General features: G+C 44.6%; 1 protein-coding gene across 1 annotated transcript in view; it reads left to right on the plus strand.

Annotated features, from left to right (window-relative positions):
* CFAP61 (cilia and flagella associated protein 61) overlaps positions 1–19,585 on the plus strand; it is a 270,087-nt gene that overhangs the window by 151,232 nt on the left and 99,270 nt on the right. Inside the window, exon 17 of the mRNA XM_007454529.1 lies at positions 12,708–12,835. Within this exon, the coding sequence (XP_007454591.1) occupies positions 12,708–12,835 (128 nt within the window). The remainder of the gene's footprint in view (positions 1–12,707; positions 12,836–19,585) is intronic.

The following is a 19,585-nucleotide window of genomic DNA, read 5'->3' on the forward strand; positions in this document are numbered from 1 at the left end:
TTTTTGCGGTATGCGGGCCTCTCACTGTTGTGGCCTCTCCCGTTGCTGAGCACAGGCTCCAGACGCACAGGCTCAGCGGCCATGGCTCACGGGCCCAGCGGCTCCACGGCATGTGGGATCTTCCCGGACCGGGGCACGAACCCGCGTCCCCTGCATCGGCAGGCGGGCTCTCAACCACTGCGCCACCAGGGAAGCCCTCTAGGTGTTTTTTGATTTCCTCTTTGATTTCTTCAGTGATCTCTTGGTTATTTAGTAGTGTATTGTTTAGCCTCCATGTGTTTGTATTTTTTAGAGATTTTTTTTTTTTCCCGTAATTGATATCTAGGCTCATAGCGTTTGGTCAGAAAAGATACTTGATATGATTTCAATTTTCTTAAATTTACAAAGGCTTGATTTGTGAATGAAGATATGATCTATCCTGGAGAATCCTCCACGAGCACTTGAGAAGAAAGTGTATTCTGTTGTTTTTGAATGGAATGTCCTATAAAATCAATTAAGTCCATCTTGTTTAATGTATCATTTAAAGATTGTGTTTCATTATTTATTTTCATTTTGGATGATCTGTCCGTTGGTGAAAGTGGGGTGTTAAAGTCCCCTACTATTATTGTGTTACTGTCAATTTCCCCTTTTATGGCTGTTAGTATTTGCCTTATGCATTGAGGTGCTCCTATGTTGGGTGCATAAATATTTACAATTGTTATATCTTCTTCTTGGATTGATCCCTTGATCATTATGTAGTGTCCTTCTTTGTCTCTTGTAATAGTCTTTATTTTAAAGTCTAATTTGTCTGATATAAGAATTACTACTCCAGCTTTCTTTTGATTTCTATTTGCATGGAATATGTTTTTCCTTCCCCTCACTTTCGGTCTGTATGTGTCCCTAGGTTTGAGGTGGGTCTCTTGTAGACAGCAAACTACGAGTCTTGTTTTTATATGCATTCAGCCAATCTATGTCTTTTGGTTGGAGCATTTAATCCATTTACATTTAAGGTAATTATCGAAATGTATGTTCCTATTACCATTTTCTTTATTGTCTTGGGTTTATTATTGTAGGTCTCTTCCTTGTGTTTCCTGCCTAAAGTAGTTCCTTTAGCATTTGTTGTAAAGCTGGTTTGGTGGTGCTGAATTCTCTTAGCTTTTGCTTGTCTGTAAAGGTTTTAATTTCTCTGTCGAATCTGAATGAGATCCTTGCTGGGTAGAATAATCTTGGTTGTAGGTTTTCCCTTTCATAACTTTAAATATGTCCTGCCACACCCTTCTGGCTGGCAGAGTTTCTGCTGAAAGATCAGCTTTTGACCTTATGGGGATTCCCTTGTATGTTATTTGTTGCTTTTCCCTTGCTGCTTTTAATATTTTTTCTTTGTATTTAATTTTTGATAGTTTGATTAATATGTGTCTTGGTGTGTTTCTCCTTTTATTTATCCTGTGTGGGACTCTGTGTCTCCTGGACTTGATTGATTATTTCCTTTCCCATGTTAAGGAAGTTTTCAACTATAATCTCTTCAAATATTTTCTCAGTCCCTTTCTTTTTCTCTTCTTCTGGGACCCCTATAATTCGAATGTCGGTGCGTTTAATGTTGTCTCAGAGGTCTCTGAGACTGTCCTCAATTCTTTTCATTCTATTTTCTTTATTCTGGTCTGTGGTAGGTATTTCCACTATTTTATCTTCCAGGTCACTTATCTGTTCTTCTGCCTCAGTTATCCTTCTATTGGTTTCTTCTAGAGAATTTTTAATTTCATTTATTGTGGTGTTTGTTTGCTCTGTAGTTCTTCTAGATCCTTGTTAAACGTTTCTTGTACTTCCTCCATTCTATTTCCAAGATTTTGGATCATCTTTACTATCATTACTCTGAATTCTTTTTCAGTTTGTCATTACTCTGAACTCTTTTTCAGGTAGACTGCCTATTTCCTCTTCACTTGTTTGGTCTGCTGGGCTTTTACCTTGCTACTTCATCTGCTGTGTGTTTCTCTGTCTTCTCATTTTGCTTAAATTAGTGTGTTTGGGGTCTCCTTTTCGCAGGCTGCAGGTTCTTTGTTCCCATTGTTTTTGGTGCCTGCCCCCAGTGGCTAAGGTTGGTTCGGTGGGTTGTGTAGGCTTCCTGGTAGAGGGGACTGGTGCCTGTGTTCTGGTGGATGAGGCTGGATCTTGTCTTTCTGGTGGGCAGGACCACATCTGGTGGTGTGTTTTGGGGTGTCTGTGAACTTATTGTGATTTTAGGCAGCCTCTCTGCTAATGGGTGGGGTTGTGTTCCTGTTTTGCTAGTTGTTTGGCATGGGGTGTCCAGCACTGGAGCTTGCTCTTCATTGAGTGGAGCTGGGTCTTAGCGTTGAGATGGAGATCTCTGGAAGACCTCTCGCCAATTAATATTATGTGGGGCCGGGAGGTCTCTGGTGGACCAATGTCCTAAACTTGGCTCTCCCACCTCAGAGACTCAGGCCTCACACCTGGCCAGAGCACCAAGACCCTGTCAGCCACACGACTCAGAAGAAAAGGGAGGAAAAAAACAGAAAGAAAGAGAAAGAAGAAAGAAAGAAAATAAATAAACTTATTAAAATAAATAATTATTAAAATTAAAAAGTAATTTCAAGAAAGAAAGGAAAGAAGAGAGCAAATAAACCAATAAACGAATCCACCAATGATAATGAGTGCTAAAAACTATACTAAAAAAAGAACACACACACACAGAAAACCCTGGACAGACAGAACCCTGGGATAAATGGTAAAAGCAAACCTATACAGACAAAATCACACAAAGAAGCATACATATACACACTCACAAGAGAAGAAAAAGGAAAAAATATAAGTATATAAAAATAAAGGAAGAGAGCAACCAAATTAATAAACAAATCTACCAATGATAATAAGCTCTAAATACTAAACTGAGGTAAACATAAAACCAGAAACAAATTATATGCAGAAAACCCCAAGTCTACAGTTGCTCCCAAAGTCCACCACCTCAGATTTTGGGATGCTTCATTGTCGATTCAGGTATTCCACAGATGCAGGGTATATCAAGTTGATTGTAGAGATTTAACCCACTGCTCCTGAGGCTGCTGGGAGAGATTTCCCTTTCTCTTATTTGTTCGCACAGCTCCTGGGGTTCAGCTCTGGATTTGGCCTCTGGGTGTAGGTCACCCTCTAGTATCTGTTCTTTGCCCAGGTAGGAGGGGGTTAAAGGAACAGCTGATTAGGGGGCTCTGGCTCACTCAGGCCTGGGGGAGGGAGGGGCACGGAGTGCAGGGCGAGCCTGCAGTGGTAGAGGCCAATGTGACGTTGCAAAAGTCTGAGGCGCGCCGTGTGTTCTCCTGGGGAAGATGTCCCTGGATCATGGGACCCTGGCAGTGGCGGGCTGCACGGGCTCCCAGGAGGGGAGGTGTGGATAGTGACTTGCGCTTGCACACAGGCTTCTTGGTGGCTGCAGCAGCAGCCTTAGCGTTTCATGCCCATCTCTGGCGTCTGTGCTGATAGCTGTGGCTCGCGCCTGTCTCTGGAGCCCATTTAGGTGGTGCTCTGAATCCCCTCTCCTCGTGCACCCTGAAATAATGGTCTCTTGCCTCTTAAGCAGTTCCAGACTTTTTCCCGGACTGCCTACCGGCTAGCTGTGGTACACTATCCCGCTTCAGGCTGTGTTCATGCCGCCCACCCCAGTCCTCTCCCTGGGATCTCACCTCCAAAGCCGGAGCTTCAGCTCCCAGCCCCCGCCTGCCCCAGCGGGTAAGCAGACAAGCCTCTCAGGCTGGTGAGTGCCAGTCGGCACCGATCCTCTGTGCAGGAATCTCCCCGCTTTGCCCTCTTCACCTCTGTTGCTGCGCTCTTCTCCGTGGCTACAAAGCTTCCCCCCGCCCACCCCCCGTCTCTGCCAGTGAAGGGGCTTCCTAGTGTGTGGAAACCTTTCCTCCTTCACAGCTCCCTCCCACTGGTGCAGGTCCTGTCCCTATTCTTTTGTCTCCGTTTTTTCTTTTGCCCTACCCAGGTATGTGGGGAGTTTCTTGCCTTTTGGGAAGTCTGAGGTCTTCTGCCAGCGTTCAGTAGGTGTTCTGTAGGAGTTGTTCCACATGTAGATGTATTTCTGATGTATCTGTGGGGAGGAAGGTGATCTCCATGTCTTACTCCTCCGCCATCTTGAAGATCCCCCCTGCCATATATGCATTTTGTATTTAATATATACAAGACCATTTTTATCCTTGGATACCTGTAGGAAAATGCCATCATTTTGGAAGGGCATTATTTAACAGGAAGAATGCCTTTTATCTCTCTTGAATTTGAGTGTTTTCAAAACCTTTGAGGCCACACCTTCATTTTATTTCATTAAAAATGGGTCCTTCATAGGGCTATAGAAGTTGAGAATGGTTAGACAGCTACACGCTAAGTCAATGAGCTTTTTTAAGAGACACAGATATAGCATAATAGTAATTTGTCATTGATTCTCCAAACCCTTTCCCTGCCATGGATTTGCTTTCTCTCTGCCTTTTGCTGTCTGTTCACCCCAGAGAGGTCATTTCTCTGGTTTGTGGCTGACTCTGTACTGACAGTGATACCTGGAGGTAGCCAAGTAGCTGAACCCTAACAGACAGGATTTCCTGGGTGTGATGTGGGGCACAGAGGACATTTCTAAACACTTGGCACCACTCCAGGTGAGAAGGGGAGGGACGTGGAGCCACTTGAGGTTATCCTGGCACCTGTGCTAGCATCCCCACATTGGGAATCAGTGAGTCACTGTGTCCCTGAAAAGCCAACAGTGGGTCTCCCTTGCCCATGCTCGAGTATTGCGTCAAATAACCATATTTTCAATGATTATATAACTACTTGTTCAGGCTGTTATCTAATTAAAAACAAGTGAATTTCATCACCCTTATCAAATCTAAGATGCCATTATTATTAGATGGACCCTTACTTTATGTACCGTTAAGAAAAAAACATGGCCAATTAAACTGTGACACAATGTCTTAATAAGAGCCCTGAACAGAATATGAATCAGTCATATAAGTCTTATTGCTTTGAAATTTCTTTTATCTATTCAGAGAGGAGAGCCAATTTGCGTACCCTTCAATTGCATTGTTTGCTGCGTGATGGGAAAAAAACTTTTGCATGTGTCTCGGTAACAAAATGTGACACAGCTTCGTCTGCTTGTAGGTATCTATCATCCCTGATTTGTTCCTGTAAAGCATTCGATTGTTTCATTGCAAGAAAATATGGAATTACAGCCATTCCCTCCGATGACTAATATTTGCTTCATTAATATCAAATTTGCACCCTGCCGCTCGGTTTCTGGGCCTGCATGGGAACATAATAAGTGTTCATTTCGATGCCAAATCATGCTGTAATCTTTTTGAAGGCGTTGTCAGCAGCAGTTAAACTCAATACATGTTGTCCCATAACGCACATGACTCTCCGGAAATGATGACAGTGAACAGCCTTGACCAAGTCACCTGTTCCCAGGAAAGGACAACTGTGTCACTGCTGCTACCTGACCAATCCCAATGGCTTAGGTGACATTGACTGTGAGGCTGATTTCAGGGATGCTAATGTGGAAAAAATGTGCATCCTAGAACTGACGAAATTCAGTAAAGTCACTCAACTTCCAAAACACTTTTTTTCCCCACATATAAATGTATAAGAATGGTTGCCAGTGATTGTCATGGGGTGGCAATAATTTGAACTTTTAAAAACGTTTGCAAAATAATGATAATAGCCAGGTTGGGAATATGGGTGTAGGAGGGATTGGGACAGATGGAGTTGATAAGAAAAATACAAGAAAAATGCAAGTTAAAGAAATTTACTCATTGAATTATAGAGGCTTAAGGAACAACAGCAAACACCATGAGTTGCCCCCAATATCCATTCCTCCCTTTAGCCTTAGTAAAGAGATCTCAATTTTGTGCAAGGCAGCAATGCACCCAACTAAGAGAATATGTTTCCCAGCCTCCCTTGCATCTGGCATGACCATATGACTCAATTTTGGCCACTGAGCTGGAAGTAGATGTAGTTGGAATGGGAATTCTGGGATGGCTGCTTAAAGGGTGTGGCTCACTGGAAGGAAGGCCCTTTTTTCTTTCCTTCCTTCTCCTTCCTGCTCCCTGGAATGAGGGCGTGATATCTGGATCTCTGGCAGCCATTCTAGGCCATCCTTGAGGATTGAAGCCATGCACTAGGATGGGGAGTTAGGCAGGTAGAAGTCTGGCTCTGCCTCAGGAGCCCTGGATTATGTATTTCCAGATTTCTTTTGCATAAGTGAGAAATTATCTTCTATCCTGTTAAAGCTACCGTTTTCTGTTTAAGCTGCGTTTTCTGTTGTATGCAGCCAAGCCCAACCCAACTGAAACAGGACCCTCTTCTTTAGCTAGGGTTCAAGCTCCCACTGTTTGCCTGGGATAATGTGAAGAATGTAAAAGAATTAAAGCTATTATAGTTCTTTAAAGAAATAGGAATTCTTCATGGGTAGGGTTACTAATAATTTTGCAGAGGCCAAATTAGTGCCTCATTCACTTCCCAAACTTTACTGTGTGCCTACCTTCTGCCTGGTGCAATGGTGAGGATGCTGCAGGAACCCCAGCCCACCCTTTGGCCCACGTTGCACAGTATTGAATACACTCCTCCCCGTGATAGGAGAGCAAGCCAGAAAGGGTCCTTGAGTCATTGTCACTCTCAGCAGATGCCAGAGACAGAACAGTGTGCATTTTTCCCACGTGCTGGAGCTGCAAGAAGTGTTAGGAGCTCCCCATACCCTAACAAAGAGGAAGGTTAAGGGAATCCTTCAGAAAACGAGGCTCAAAACCATGGTGTTGTCTTGACAGCTTCCTCATGTTCTGCTAGGACAGAGGTGATGGCGTTCCTATCATAGTTGTTTTTTTTCTTTTTCTTTTTTTTTGTTTTTTTGCGGTACGCGGGCCTCTCACTGTTGTGGCCTCTCCCGTTGCGGAACACAGGCTCCGGACGCACAGGCTCAGCGGCCATGGCTTACGGGCCCAGCCGCTCTGCGGCATGTGGGATCTTCCCGGACCGGGGCACGAACACGTGTCCCCTGCATCGGCAGGTGGACTCTCAACCACTGCGCCACCAGGGAAGCCCCCTATCATAGTTTTGAGCCCTTTTAATGATTTTAGCCGAAAGGTTTTTCAAAATTGCATTTTGTGTCTGTGGAAGAGATGCCTGACTTATTGGTTCTAGTTTACATGTCTGTATCTCCCTACTCTTTATGTATTTGGTAAATATTGCAATACTTTGACCCCAAGAGGTCAATTTGTTTACTTTGAACTCTGAAACTGACACTGATATTTATAGCGCTGTCAACCTGTCATTATTTGTTTTGATCAAATTGGGGAAAGGGGAGCTTCTCAAAAAGAAGAGAGAGAATGGAAAAGTATAAGGAAAAACAATTACATTTATAAAGCAAAACTAGGCTTATTAAGAATTTCAGAAATTCTATTTCTAACGGCTTTGAATCTCTCCATCTTCCATTTTCTTGCCTGGACAGAGCTCGCTTTGAAGTCTTTGGAAGCTTTCTAGAAGAAAAAATATATACACATGGGTGTGGAGCTGAAAATGGAGCTCCTCGTTTCGCCCTTTTTAAAACGTGTTTTTCGAAGATTTGCCTTTCATATTGCAGATGCGAGAGAGGATGTGCAATTTTACCTTGTGTAACATCTTTGCCTGAAAAGCTCCAAGTATTTGTAGACGTTTTTTAATGAATAGTTCCCATGTTTGCCTGCTGAGGAAGCAGAGGTTTGTGTAATTTACTTCCATTTTACACCTGAGGAAACTGATGTTTAAGAAAAAGAGGCTCAGAATTTCAACCAGTAGCAGAGTTAAGAAAACAGTCCCTTGTTTGGACTGGGCTAATGATGCCCAGTCCAATGATCCTGGAGGTTGAATGTGACCCCCAAACCAAAGGGTATCATTAGAAAAAATTCACCGTAGACGCTGTCATGTCCCATTTTAGTATGAATTGGGTTTATTATGTAGGCTCATTTGCAGTTATTTTGACTGCTTTCTAGTTCAATGGCCTATTTGTAATTTTAGCAACTTCTGATTTTGGATCTATTATTGAAACCAAGTTTTAATACTGTTTTTGTTGTCATTCTAACTCATTCTAAGTGCATGAGAAAAACTAAACCAGATACAGAAACACAGAACTCAGGTCTGTGTGTATCAGATAAAATTATACTTTGACTAATTTTTCTTTTTGTACACACAGAACAGTTAACAAACATGCATAAAATTCAAAACTGTTTCTTTAAGGTCTCTTGATAAATGTATGTGAATCACAGCATAAACTCACCTGAGCACGTACGTCAGTATTACTTTTACTAAAAAGATCAAATTTAATCCAAGTTCTTCTCATCATATCTAAATCATTTGTTTGTCATGTAAGCAACTGGAAAAGCACCAACAGAAATAACCTGAATCAGTAGAAATTACGTCAACACCCTTTAAGAAGGGCTCACGGAACGCAAAGTCAGCATATCTGTCCTTTCATCATTTACCAAACGTCCAAAAATGTGTGGCAGGAATTGCTCAGATAAAACAAAACAAAACTAAAACTAAACAAATGCCTCTATTAAACAAAGACATAGCCCCTGACCTCAGAAAGCAAACAGTTTAGATGGAGGGCGGCAGACAAACCAGATGAATTAATAAAGGGACCAAACTGCTCAATGACTCACGTGCACAAGGTGTTCCAATTCAGAAGCTCATAGGAAATTACAGATAAATAGCTTAAAATTTAAACATGTGCTCGTTTCTGTTCCCTGTTTTCTCATCTCAACAACCCCCTCACCTGACCTTTGCCGTCACTTCCCTCTGAACCGTCCACACTCCCTCCCCTCCCCACACCTCAAGCCTGGCTCTAGAATTTCCAAATAGGGAGTCCCATTTTATCATTCTTCCTTCTTCCATCTCAGGGATGGAACTTAAGGCTTGTGTTTTAAACTTATTATGAGAGCCAGAATCAATTTTAAGGAACATTTCTTTCAGCCTTGAAAGGTCAGCTTATACATGATATATGGCCTATTCCTTCTTGCTGGGGTACCTGTTGATCTATTTAAAATCATCCGTTTGTCTAAAAATACTAACTTAGTGTCATTAGGAGAATAGAAGCATAAATGTCTCCAAAGAATATGGAGGTAAGAATCTGATTTCTCACCCGTATTATCACTGGTATGATATGTAGTTAAATAGCTTACAGAGACTCCTCTGTTTCATCTTTGATAATTTACTATTACAAGGCACATTTAATTTCTGTCTATAAAATATGAGTCAGTAGATACAGCTTTTATTTTTACTTTGCTGTTAAGGAAATAAAAACCAAAAACAAGCATCTAAAACAGGATCTCTAGTGCACGGGACATTTTTGGTAGATGTTCAGACAAAGAAAAGGAAAAGCTGGCTTGGCTCAGAGGGTCTTCTATACCTGTTTTTCTTTACTGGGAAAACCTGTAGTTTGAAGGAACATAAAGGAAGGACGTATTCTGCTTTCTTCCAAAAATGCCTCGAGCTTTCAGCTTACGGGCAAAACAAACCCTTTGAAAGCAGAAGAAGCCGTCTTCATTTGCAGTTGTCACTGAAAGATATTTCCAGGCTGGAAAGAATTTCTTTTCAAGGTATTTAAAAACCATCTATCCTAACAAAAGAAAAATGTGGCTTTTTCAGGTCACTTCTTCATACCCAATGATGAATATGTTTTTAATTAAAGCCTGGGCACAAAATTGGGTTTCGTGAGAACCATTGTGGTGCCTGATCACTCTCCTGAGACACCCACCACCGTTGGTACTGATGCTAACTCTTGACACCCGAGGCCACTTTGTGTATTCAGAGGTTAGAAAGGTGATTTCTGAGGCCTGGCAGCTGTTTGTGTTAAAGCTATTGTGTGGGAAACAAAAGCCATTCTGTTCTGTTCCCCGGGTGCCTTTGTATCATTGATTCTGGAACTGTTTCATAAATGGGATATAATTCTTTACCAGGGAATTTCGTTACTGCGCATGTTTCAGTGTTAGTATATGCTTCCGGACAGCAGAGGGGAATGTCTGAACATACCTCCTATGGAAGGAATCTTGGGTTCTGACCTCTGTGAAGATGCTTGCATCTTAAGTCTCTTAATTAGACCTGTGACTACATGCCTTCATACCACCATTTATGCTTCCTATCTTCCTCACTCTAAACCACCAGACCCAATCTGCTGCTACCAGGCTTATCTTGCAAGTTAATGGGAACACAGTACACACTGGCAGCCAGATGTACCAGTGTTAACTAGTTTTCTCTCAGAATTCCTCACTGGCCTGTGCTGGGAAATTTTCATAGGGCAGATCAGAGTGACATTTACTTGAAGAACAGATACTGTTTCACCCAAATGATATATTCATTATTGTCATTTAGAAAGTCTATCAGTTTAGGAAGTTTTTAGTTGCATGTAAAAGAATCAAACTGAGCTAAACAATCAAGGAAACACAGTGGGTTGCAGTCTTTCTCCCCAGCTCTTCCTCCCTCCCTGGGTTGTGCCCTTGCTGTGTGACTTTGAGGTTCCTCCCACTACAGGGGAGTCTGCTTCCCCACCTCATGGGTGTTGGGCTCCACCGTGTGACTTGCTTTGGCCGGGCTGAAGAAGTATTTCTTATTTTCACTTACCTTCTTGCACTTCTGCATTGCCATGAGAAGAACAGACACAGCTCTCTCTCATCAAAAAAGATAGGAGAGATGTGAGGCTAAGCTGAAATCTGCAGAGGGGAGCCAAAGCCAGCTGAATCCCGCTGACATCAGCCTTCTTCCAGCTGACTCAGAGTTACATGGGTGAGGATAGATGGCAATTTTTTAAGCCAGTTCATTTTGGGGTGGTTTGTTACGCAGCAATGTTTGGCGATAGCTGACTGATATTTATTGCTCATGTAACTGAAGAGTCCAAAGTTAGCATGGGCTTCAGGTAGGATTTGAAAGGAATTCCTGTTCTATTTCTTTGTGATTCTCTTGGGGCTTCATTCCAGAATGGTTTCCCTCTTGGTGGCATGATGACTGTACTATTTCAGGCTTCACAATCTACACCTCGTACCATCTGGAAGGCAAGAGGCTTTTCTTCTTAAACCATCACACAAAAGTCCTGGGCTTCACTCTGATTAGGCCATCATAGGTCACGTGTCTATCCTGGGCCAATTGTTGAGCAAGGAGGGTGGGATTATGCAACTTGGTTTACGTCAACCAGAGCCCCCTCTTAAAGATGGGAGTGGGTTCAATCTTTTCCAAAATCCCTGGTGTGTCTCATTAGAGGTGGGAGTGGGGGTGGGACAGATGCTGAGAGGCACCAGCAATGTTAATTATGGAGAGAGTCTAAAACCTCCAGACTTTGTTTTGAATTTCTATTAATACCTTATTTGGCTCAAGACATTTTTTTACCTGCATGGCTAGCTCGAGCTAGAGAGAGGGGATTTATCATCTAGTTCACACATGTTGCCAGGTAAATTGTAAAGCATGTGACCCCACCCATGCTGCCTTAGGCACTGGAAGGTGGGTGGGAGCCTAGCTTTCCATAGGACTTTACCATTAGCCCGCTGGACTTCCAGCTCCTGGTATCTCAGGATTTTAAGAAAATTAAAAATAGGTTTGGTCTACCAGAATTTGAAGGTCTCTGACCTAGAGAGTGAGTTAATGCTAATGTAATGAGAACTTGAACGAGTGGGACACATTGGTGTGGATGTCATTCCACTGACTTCTGTCCTCCATTGCTTATGATGAGAAGTCAGCTATAAACCCTGTTATTGTCCAGACACACAGGAAGCATCAAATAAAAATGTGTGTTGAATTTATGAATTAAAAAAGAGAATCAAGGTCTTCTGACCCAATCCAACGTTCTTTTAAGAGTACCCCAACTTCCCTGGCAGTCCAGTGGTTAAGAGTCCACGCTCCCAATGCAAGGGGCATGGGTTCGATCCCTGGTCGGGAAACTCAGATCCTACATGCTGTGCCTTGTGGGCAATAAACAAACAAACAAACAGACCCCACCACCTCTTTGTAAAACCTTCCTTTGTACATTTCATGTTCCCACTGAAGCCTCTGCAGGAAAGTTACCAAACAAATCAATCCAGGTAATTTTTTCAAACATGGACATTAAAACGATCACCTGTTACTTTCTGTGCTTCTAAGAATCCTCCCCGACCCTAAGTTATTTGAAAGACTGAACAATCCTTATCATCCAATATGCTTTTGTCATTCAACACATTTGTCATTCTATAAATATTACTGAACACCTACTGTGCTCCAGGTGTTGTGTGAGGGATGCAGAATTGAATGAGAGTTAATACCTTCCATCAGGCACCCAGCTACTGTAATATAATTGTTCAAACCATGGACAGAAGGAAAGATTGGGACCTTTGATGAAACTACAGATTCTCAAGCAGCAACTTGCCTGTCTTCTTGGGGAATTATTTACCTTACCATCTCTAGTCATAGATGGCCTGGGTTCTATATGAAACATCTGTCAACAATAAGACAAAAATGATCTAAATCAAGTATTTTGATGTGAACCAGCCTAGGTGTTAGGTATATTGCCATATTCTTACATAAATTTCTTAAAAATTACTTGCCATAAATTTCCTCAGGGCTGCACCCGGGCATTTTTCAGTTTGATTTGCTGGTAATACCCTGGTTAAGTAATTGCCAGTTTGGGAATGCAGACTCAGCTACATTTTCCTCAAGTCCCTTTTTCTCTTTGTATTTTTTTCCAGTTGAGTTATGCCTTGAACCATACAAACAGAAAACTAACGTTGGAACCTAAAATAACTGTCAATGCCAAGATTGTTGTGGTTGGTGCGTCCAATGTTGGAATTTCCTTCCTAGAGACACTGATATTTTGGTGAGTTGTTTTACTTTATTTGTTTGTTTTTAAAGGGGTCTTTCTTTTCCTGTACCTGAGAGGGTCTCTTGAAAGGACAGACCTGAGCTTTTTGCCACCTCACATACGTTGTCTATGGGGATTAATGAGTCAGTGGAATAGTCTAGATCAGAGGTTGGCAAATTCTAGCCCCCCAGGTCAAAATAGGTCCACCTGCTTTTGTAAATAAAGCTTTATGGGAACACAGTCGTGCTCATTTATTTATGTGTTGTCTCTGTTTTCCTGATACAGTGGCAGCTTTGAGTAGCCGTGACAGAGACGGTTTGGCTGGCAGTGCCTAGTATATGTCACTCTGACCCTTTCCAGAAGTTTTCCAGGCCCTATTCTATACTGGTGCTCCCCTTTCTTGGCTGGATTATAAGAATCACCTAGAGCATTTGTTAAAGATGTAGATTCCCAGACCTCACAGACACAGAGAAGCAGAAACTCCTATGGAGGGCCCTGGGAACCTGTATTTTAACAGGTGCTCTGTGTGATCAAGCAGGTTTGGGGACCAGTTTTGACTGTATGCATCACAAATAGGCTTCAGAAGTGGCAGACAGTCCAGGACCTTTCCTTCAACATCTGCATTTCAGGTGCCAGGGAACAGAGTACATTTCCCCAGGACAACTGAGGTCTGTGCAGCTGTTTGATGTGTTTTCTATTATCCTCAAAGCACTGCACAGTTTCCTTGCAGAGCCCATTTTCCCGATAGGTGATTCCTGAGGGTTCTCAGCTCCCCCAGTTAGCTCTCCATCTGCTCAGCAAATTTCAGCCTCTCTTTAACAGGAAGAGCCCTGGGTTATTGTCCAAGAACTTGGATTCATGGCCTGGCATTGCCACCACTGGCATGGAGCCTTCGATGTGTGCCTGACTTCTCTCAGACATAGCTTCCTCATTCATTTCGTAAAAAGTCTCTAGATGTTTTCAAAGACCCAGGCTTTGGAGAACCACAGACTCCTAAGTTAGGAGAATCCAGTTTTTCCCAGACCTTTTGCTCAGGATCGCATGAGAAACTTTAGCTACTGTTCAAAGCTGTAGGTGCTAAGAGGAGAGTGGCAGATGGGGAAAGGCATCCCCACCATGACTCCTCTGGAGGCCAGATAAGTGGTGAGGGTCTAGACAAGGAAAAGGGTGGAGGAAATGACCCCTAGAAGGTGTTTGTCCCTGGTGGATATGGAGACGAACTAACCCAGATGGTTATTTTGCTCATTTGACATCATACGTAACTGAAGATTTTTTCACTTTCTAGCCAATTTGTTCAGTTATCCGGAACACACCCTTAGTTAACCAGAAATAAGTCGCCTGTCTTTATTGAAATTATCAACCAAGTTCACAGCCTTTAAATACTGTGGTCAGTCTACAGCAATCTCTCATTTCAAGAAAGAAATCATGAGAAGCGCCCAGGAATCTCCATTTTCCTGCCTATTCCACTCTGTAGTTTGAGGGCTTTCCCTATTCTGACAGGTCTGTTCACCTCAGACTCTGAACAGCAATCTGTACAGACACTTTTGAAAGATGAACAATCAGGGTGGAGTTGTGAAATTACAGTAGTCAATAAGTTATCATAAACAGATCTTAAATCTTAATTTAGCTATATATCTTGTCATTAATCCTTCTTTAAAATGATTACATTAAGATATACACATATAATTTTCTTTTTGTGTAATCAACTTAGATTTAATAAAGACAGGTATAAATTTTGATATAAGTACTTGGTTGATTAAATTCGTCAATCAGACAGACCTTTTTAAAGCATTTTAAAGTACTCATAATTCTCTATCATCGTTATACAGATTACGTGCACTAAAAAGAGACCGGGATCAGTTTACGGATATCAAATCCTGGAGAGGGGAAACAGTTCTCTCATTATTTTCTCTAATTATTTCAAATCAGCAGTTGCCATAGTAACCTGCTACAGATTTTACTTTACCAATTTAACTGCCATTTGAACTAAATTTTGTAAATGATTTGAGTTGGAATGAAATTGAAGAAACAGAGTTTTCACCAAACACTGACCTCCAGTGAGGATTAAATCCACATTTTGGAGGCAAGATTTAGGAAAATCGCCCTCCTACGCTCATGCTCTGCATTATTGAACTCAGTTGGGGCACTGTAGTTCCTGGAAAATCCATTTGAGGCCCAGTACAGCCGCCTCTTTTTCCAGAAAATCTGGTCATCCTGTCATCTGGTGACAAAACAAGCACAACTCTTTGTTCTTATATTATTTACACGCAAAAAAAATTGCAAAGCACCTTTGGTCTCTTCAAAGATACCAAAAGCAGTCCTTGCAGAAATTCTCTTCTTTCTACAAGTGCCACGGTGCTACTAGGGGTGCTGACATGATTTGCCCAAAGTCACCAACTAATACAGACACCAGGATATAAGCTCCATGCGAGGTGTGAGTGTTGAGGGGATATTTTGGGTTTTGTTTTTTAGTACAACCTTCTGTCTGGTTCTCAGCTGCCACCAGTCCACAGTTACACCTGCACGGAGGACACACTTCCTTTTCTGGTTGTGAGGCCTGTGGGTCACCCTGCATCTTCTTCTTGTCCTTACAAGGGCAAGACCTCCTGTGCCCTCCAGTGCCTGGTGACATGAGTGACAGGCGTTTTCTAGGGACACACACCAGCCCCCCCTGTGGTTCTCCGTGTCCTCCTGGTCCTGGTGAATATTCCAGCGCTGGGCTGAGTGGCAGCCCTGCCCTTAGACTTCCTGCAATCTCCATGGACAGGGGCCTGAGGCCCCTGGCTACCTGATGCAGAAGGGCGAGGGTGCAGGGTGATTCAGGGTGGAGGTGAGACTTGGCTAATTTGTCCCCCCCTCCCCGGGTCTTGTGCATCTGTCTTCTGAGGGTGCTGTGCCCAAGTAACTCCATGGAGGGCAGAGGAGGGAGTGTGTTCAGGCTCCCAGGCCCCACCCTGCAGGCACACACAGCCTGGCCTCCTTTCCCCTCATCACCTGCCTTGCCGGGCTGTGTGCCCCCTGGGTGGGGACCAGGAGCTGGCAGGGGGAAGGACAGCAGGCACAGAACCAGGGCCGGGGAACTTTCTTGGCGTGGGGGGCATAGAGGAGGAAACCCTCACTCATCCTATGGAATAGAGGGCAGTGAATTGGAGGGGAAAGGCAACTCTTAAGACACTTTGCTGTGAATTATCTGTGTTTCTCATCATGCCCAAGACATTCAGGTGACGGACCTGAGCTATTTTTAAATTGTGGTTCGGCTGTGTTTGTTCGGCTGCCTGGCTCTTCAGGACGGAAAGGTGTTGGCTTGGGCACCGTAGGTGTTTCATGTACATTATCCTTCTTGGTACTTCTATTAATAAGACCTCTTTAAAACCCCAAACATTGGTTTTTGGCAGAAAGATCTTGGCCTCGGTCATCAGCCCACCTCTGCTACCAACCAGTGCTGTGGTCCCGCCCTCCTCCTCTGCTGAGGGAGGGTCACGGCAGGGCTCCCCTGGCCCTGCCAGCCCTGGGCGCTGTCACACTAGGAACTCCACTGACCGTATCAGAGGTCTAAAGGGAGCTCCCTATTCTTGGATCAACAGCCAAGGCCGGAGGGGAGCTTCTGTCATCTGTCAAGGAAATGCTATTTCTCGAAGGAGAACTTTGCAATGAAGTCTGAAAACTCTTTCCAGAAAGCAAGGGGCCTCTTTTCATGCAGCTTAGCTGGTCATATTTTTACCAGTCCCTTTGTGTACCAGGTCTGGACCTGATGAACTCCTCAAAGTAATGCTACTTTCCACAGTAGTACTCCAAAATCATTTTTAAAAAAAGAAATATGGATATGCTCTACCAAAAAAGGAGTAGGAACCGGGTCTATGGACTCATCCTACGTCTTATGTCCTTTCTACTCAAAAGTTTGGTCTGGACTCCAGCAGGATTGGTTATTGCCTGGGAGCTGATTAGAAACACAGAATCTCAGGCCCTGCCGCAGTCAGTGTCCCAAACAGACATTTTATTTTCCAGAATTATTCACAACAGCTTCTTCCCTATGTCTTGGGCATCAAGTCACTGAGCCGAAGCAGTTACTGTTTGATTCTATTTCAGCTTGTACGTCTCTGTGCTTTGTGTATTATATTATTTACTGCCAATTATGGAGCAGTTCCTTTTAATCCATTATTTTAAAATCATACCTAATTCAGTTCTGATGTAAAGAATCTCTCAAGGAGCCTATAACAGGGCTAGAAAAATTCATGAATGACTCCTGGGATGACAGGGAATGAAGGCAGCCCTGGGTGGCATCCTGCCGAGGCTGGGCGGTTAGAAGAAGATGCACTTTGGTTTACGGGAACCACCCACCATCACCTCGGCTTCCACTTCCACCCCCGGGAAGAGATGTCTCAAAACACCCACCAAGTCATCTCACCAAAGGGTGAAGTTTCTGGTTTTCGACCTGGGCATTGATCCCTCATCTGGTGGGTGTGTTGAGACCAACTAAGACTAGCTGGGAACGACAGGGCACGTTTGTGAAGCTGCAGTTGTGGCTGGATGACCGGATCACGTGCTATCGGGCCGCACAGGACCACACAGCATCCGGCCCAGCTGTGGGGTCTGGCGGCAGCAGCCGAGCGCTTGCAGCTTAATGAGGCTTCTTATCTTTACCTTTGAGGACATCTGAAGCCTTCGTTGTGGCTTGTCACTAATTAGGTGACTAATTAAGTAGTCAGTGCTTACGTGCTGATCTCAGAGATGAACCCCATGAACAGGTTGGTGACTGTCCATGCCGTCGGCCTCTGCCACATTAATTGAGGGCTGTGTGCTCGCCCCAATCACCCTTTGGGTACCAGGGAAATGCAGGGTGGCGGCCAGGCCCGTGGCATGTGCCCGGGGCACAGGTGGAAATCCACGGGGCAGGTCACATCTCATCATCTTGTTATGTTGCCATTACAGTGGGGCCTGTCGGGACTGATACAGAGGCCCCTCTGATGGCCTGGTAGGGGGGAAATAGAGGGGTGGGGCAGTATGTCAGGTTCAAAGGCTCAGCCTCCCCAGGCAGAAGGACCTGACATCCTGCCTCCAGAAAATACTGACCTGGAGCTGTCCCTGGTTCCTAATCACCATCCCATTTCCTAACGTGATTCCAGTATTTAAATGTACAGGCATACCTGGTTTTATTGTGTTTCACAGATACTGCGTTTTTTACAAATTGTCTTCACCATCGCACAAAACACAAACCGCATACACGGACCAGTAACAGACTCGCCTGTTCAGCCTCTGTCCTCTGCTATCAGGTCATTTTCAAATGACGACATTGGCTCTGTCTTGGTTTGAGGTCCTGCAAAAGCTGAAAACAAAGAATTTGGTGCGAGTAGTTTATTTGGGGGTGATCCCTGGGAACTACCCGAGCGAGTAGGTGAGATGGGACCAGCAGGAACGCCAGCAAAGCCCCCAAATCATGTGCCTTTGGGTCACCATGGGCAACGAGGCTCAGTCCCGCCGGGACCCCCTCCGAGGACACAGCTGGGAACAGTCCCTCCGCGCTCGAGGAAGTGGGGTATTTACCCAACAGTTCCTGTCCATCTGGTCACCCTGGGCTGTGCTTCCAGCCTGTCCTTCAAGCTGCTACAGCCAGGGGGAGACCCCGGGCAGAGAAGGCAGGAAAGCATTGGGCCGGGAGGACCATTTGCAGGTGATGCGGGCGGGCCTGCTGCCGGCCCGGTTTCTTTCATTTGTTCTCCTTTCTTGACGCGCATACCATTGTCCTTTAATGAAGGCGTGGGTCTAGACAAAGGCAGAGGGAATCGAGGCCAGACGGGAAAACTGTGTCGGGAGCATCTCCTGATCTCCCTCCACCTCTCTTCCCGGGCGTCCTGGCAGCTCTAGAGAGAACCCAGGTGCTGTGCTCCACCAGCAACCTCTGCTGGAACAAAGAGGGAGGGTGCGCCTGTCTCGGCAAATACTTGATTTCTCCTTTGGGATGGAGATGAAATTAGATCAGCAGTTTTCACCTTTAGCGCCGCCTGGGAACCTGTTGCAGGTGCCGATACAGGCCCCCCTGTAAGGACCGAATCGGAAACCCGGGGCCGGAGGCTGGGACCCATGTTTCACACCGATTTTGGGAGCACGAGAACCGCTGAGTTGGAGTAGTCAGCTCTCTGCCACTACTGCTGGGGCCCAGGTGGACCATCTGACCTCTCTGAACCTCCGTCGTTTCCACACCTGTGCAACAGGGAAAGCACCCAGGATCTCTCCTCCTCCACTGGCAAGAAGGCAAAGCACCTAGAAAGACCTAGCACTCAATTCTTGCTAGACTGACACCTCCCCGCTAATGCCATTTGCATGTCCAGATCCCGGTGGGAGCCGAGCGTTGTGAGGGAATTGCCTGGAGAGTCATGATGTGGGAGGTGCCCTTTTCCCCAAGGACTGGGGATGAACCAGGGGCGTTTCCTGAGGTGTCCGCGCCTGCTTCCCCGCACTGAGGGAGTCAGGGGGTGTCAAACCCCTCACCCGCCGCCTTACCGCATCTGATGTTAGGTGGAAACATAGGCCAGGGTCCTTCCGTAGAGGTGCCCGGAGCTGTGATCTTTGGAGAAAGGGAGCACCTGGAACCATTGTGTGAGACCCAGAGCAGGCAAGGCTGCCTGCTGAGCAGAGACTTTATATCTAAGTGTAGTTCTCTGAAGAGCGTTCCTTTCAAAGGAACACTCGCCAGATGGTAAGGTGCTAGGGCTTGGAAAAAACTGCTTGTGTTTCCCTTCTTACTTTTTTTTTTTTTTTTTTTTTGGG

Source organism: Lipotes vexillifer, unplaced genomic scaffold (assembly GCF_000442215.2).
Source record: "Lipotes vexillifer unplaced genomic scaffold, Lipotes_vexillifer_v1.1 scaffold365, whole genome shotgun sequence".
NCBI lineage: Eukaryota > Metazoa > Chordata > Mammalia > Artiodactyla > Lipotidae > Lipotes > Lipotes vexillifer.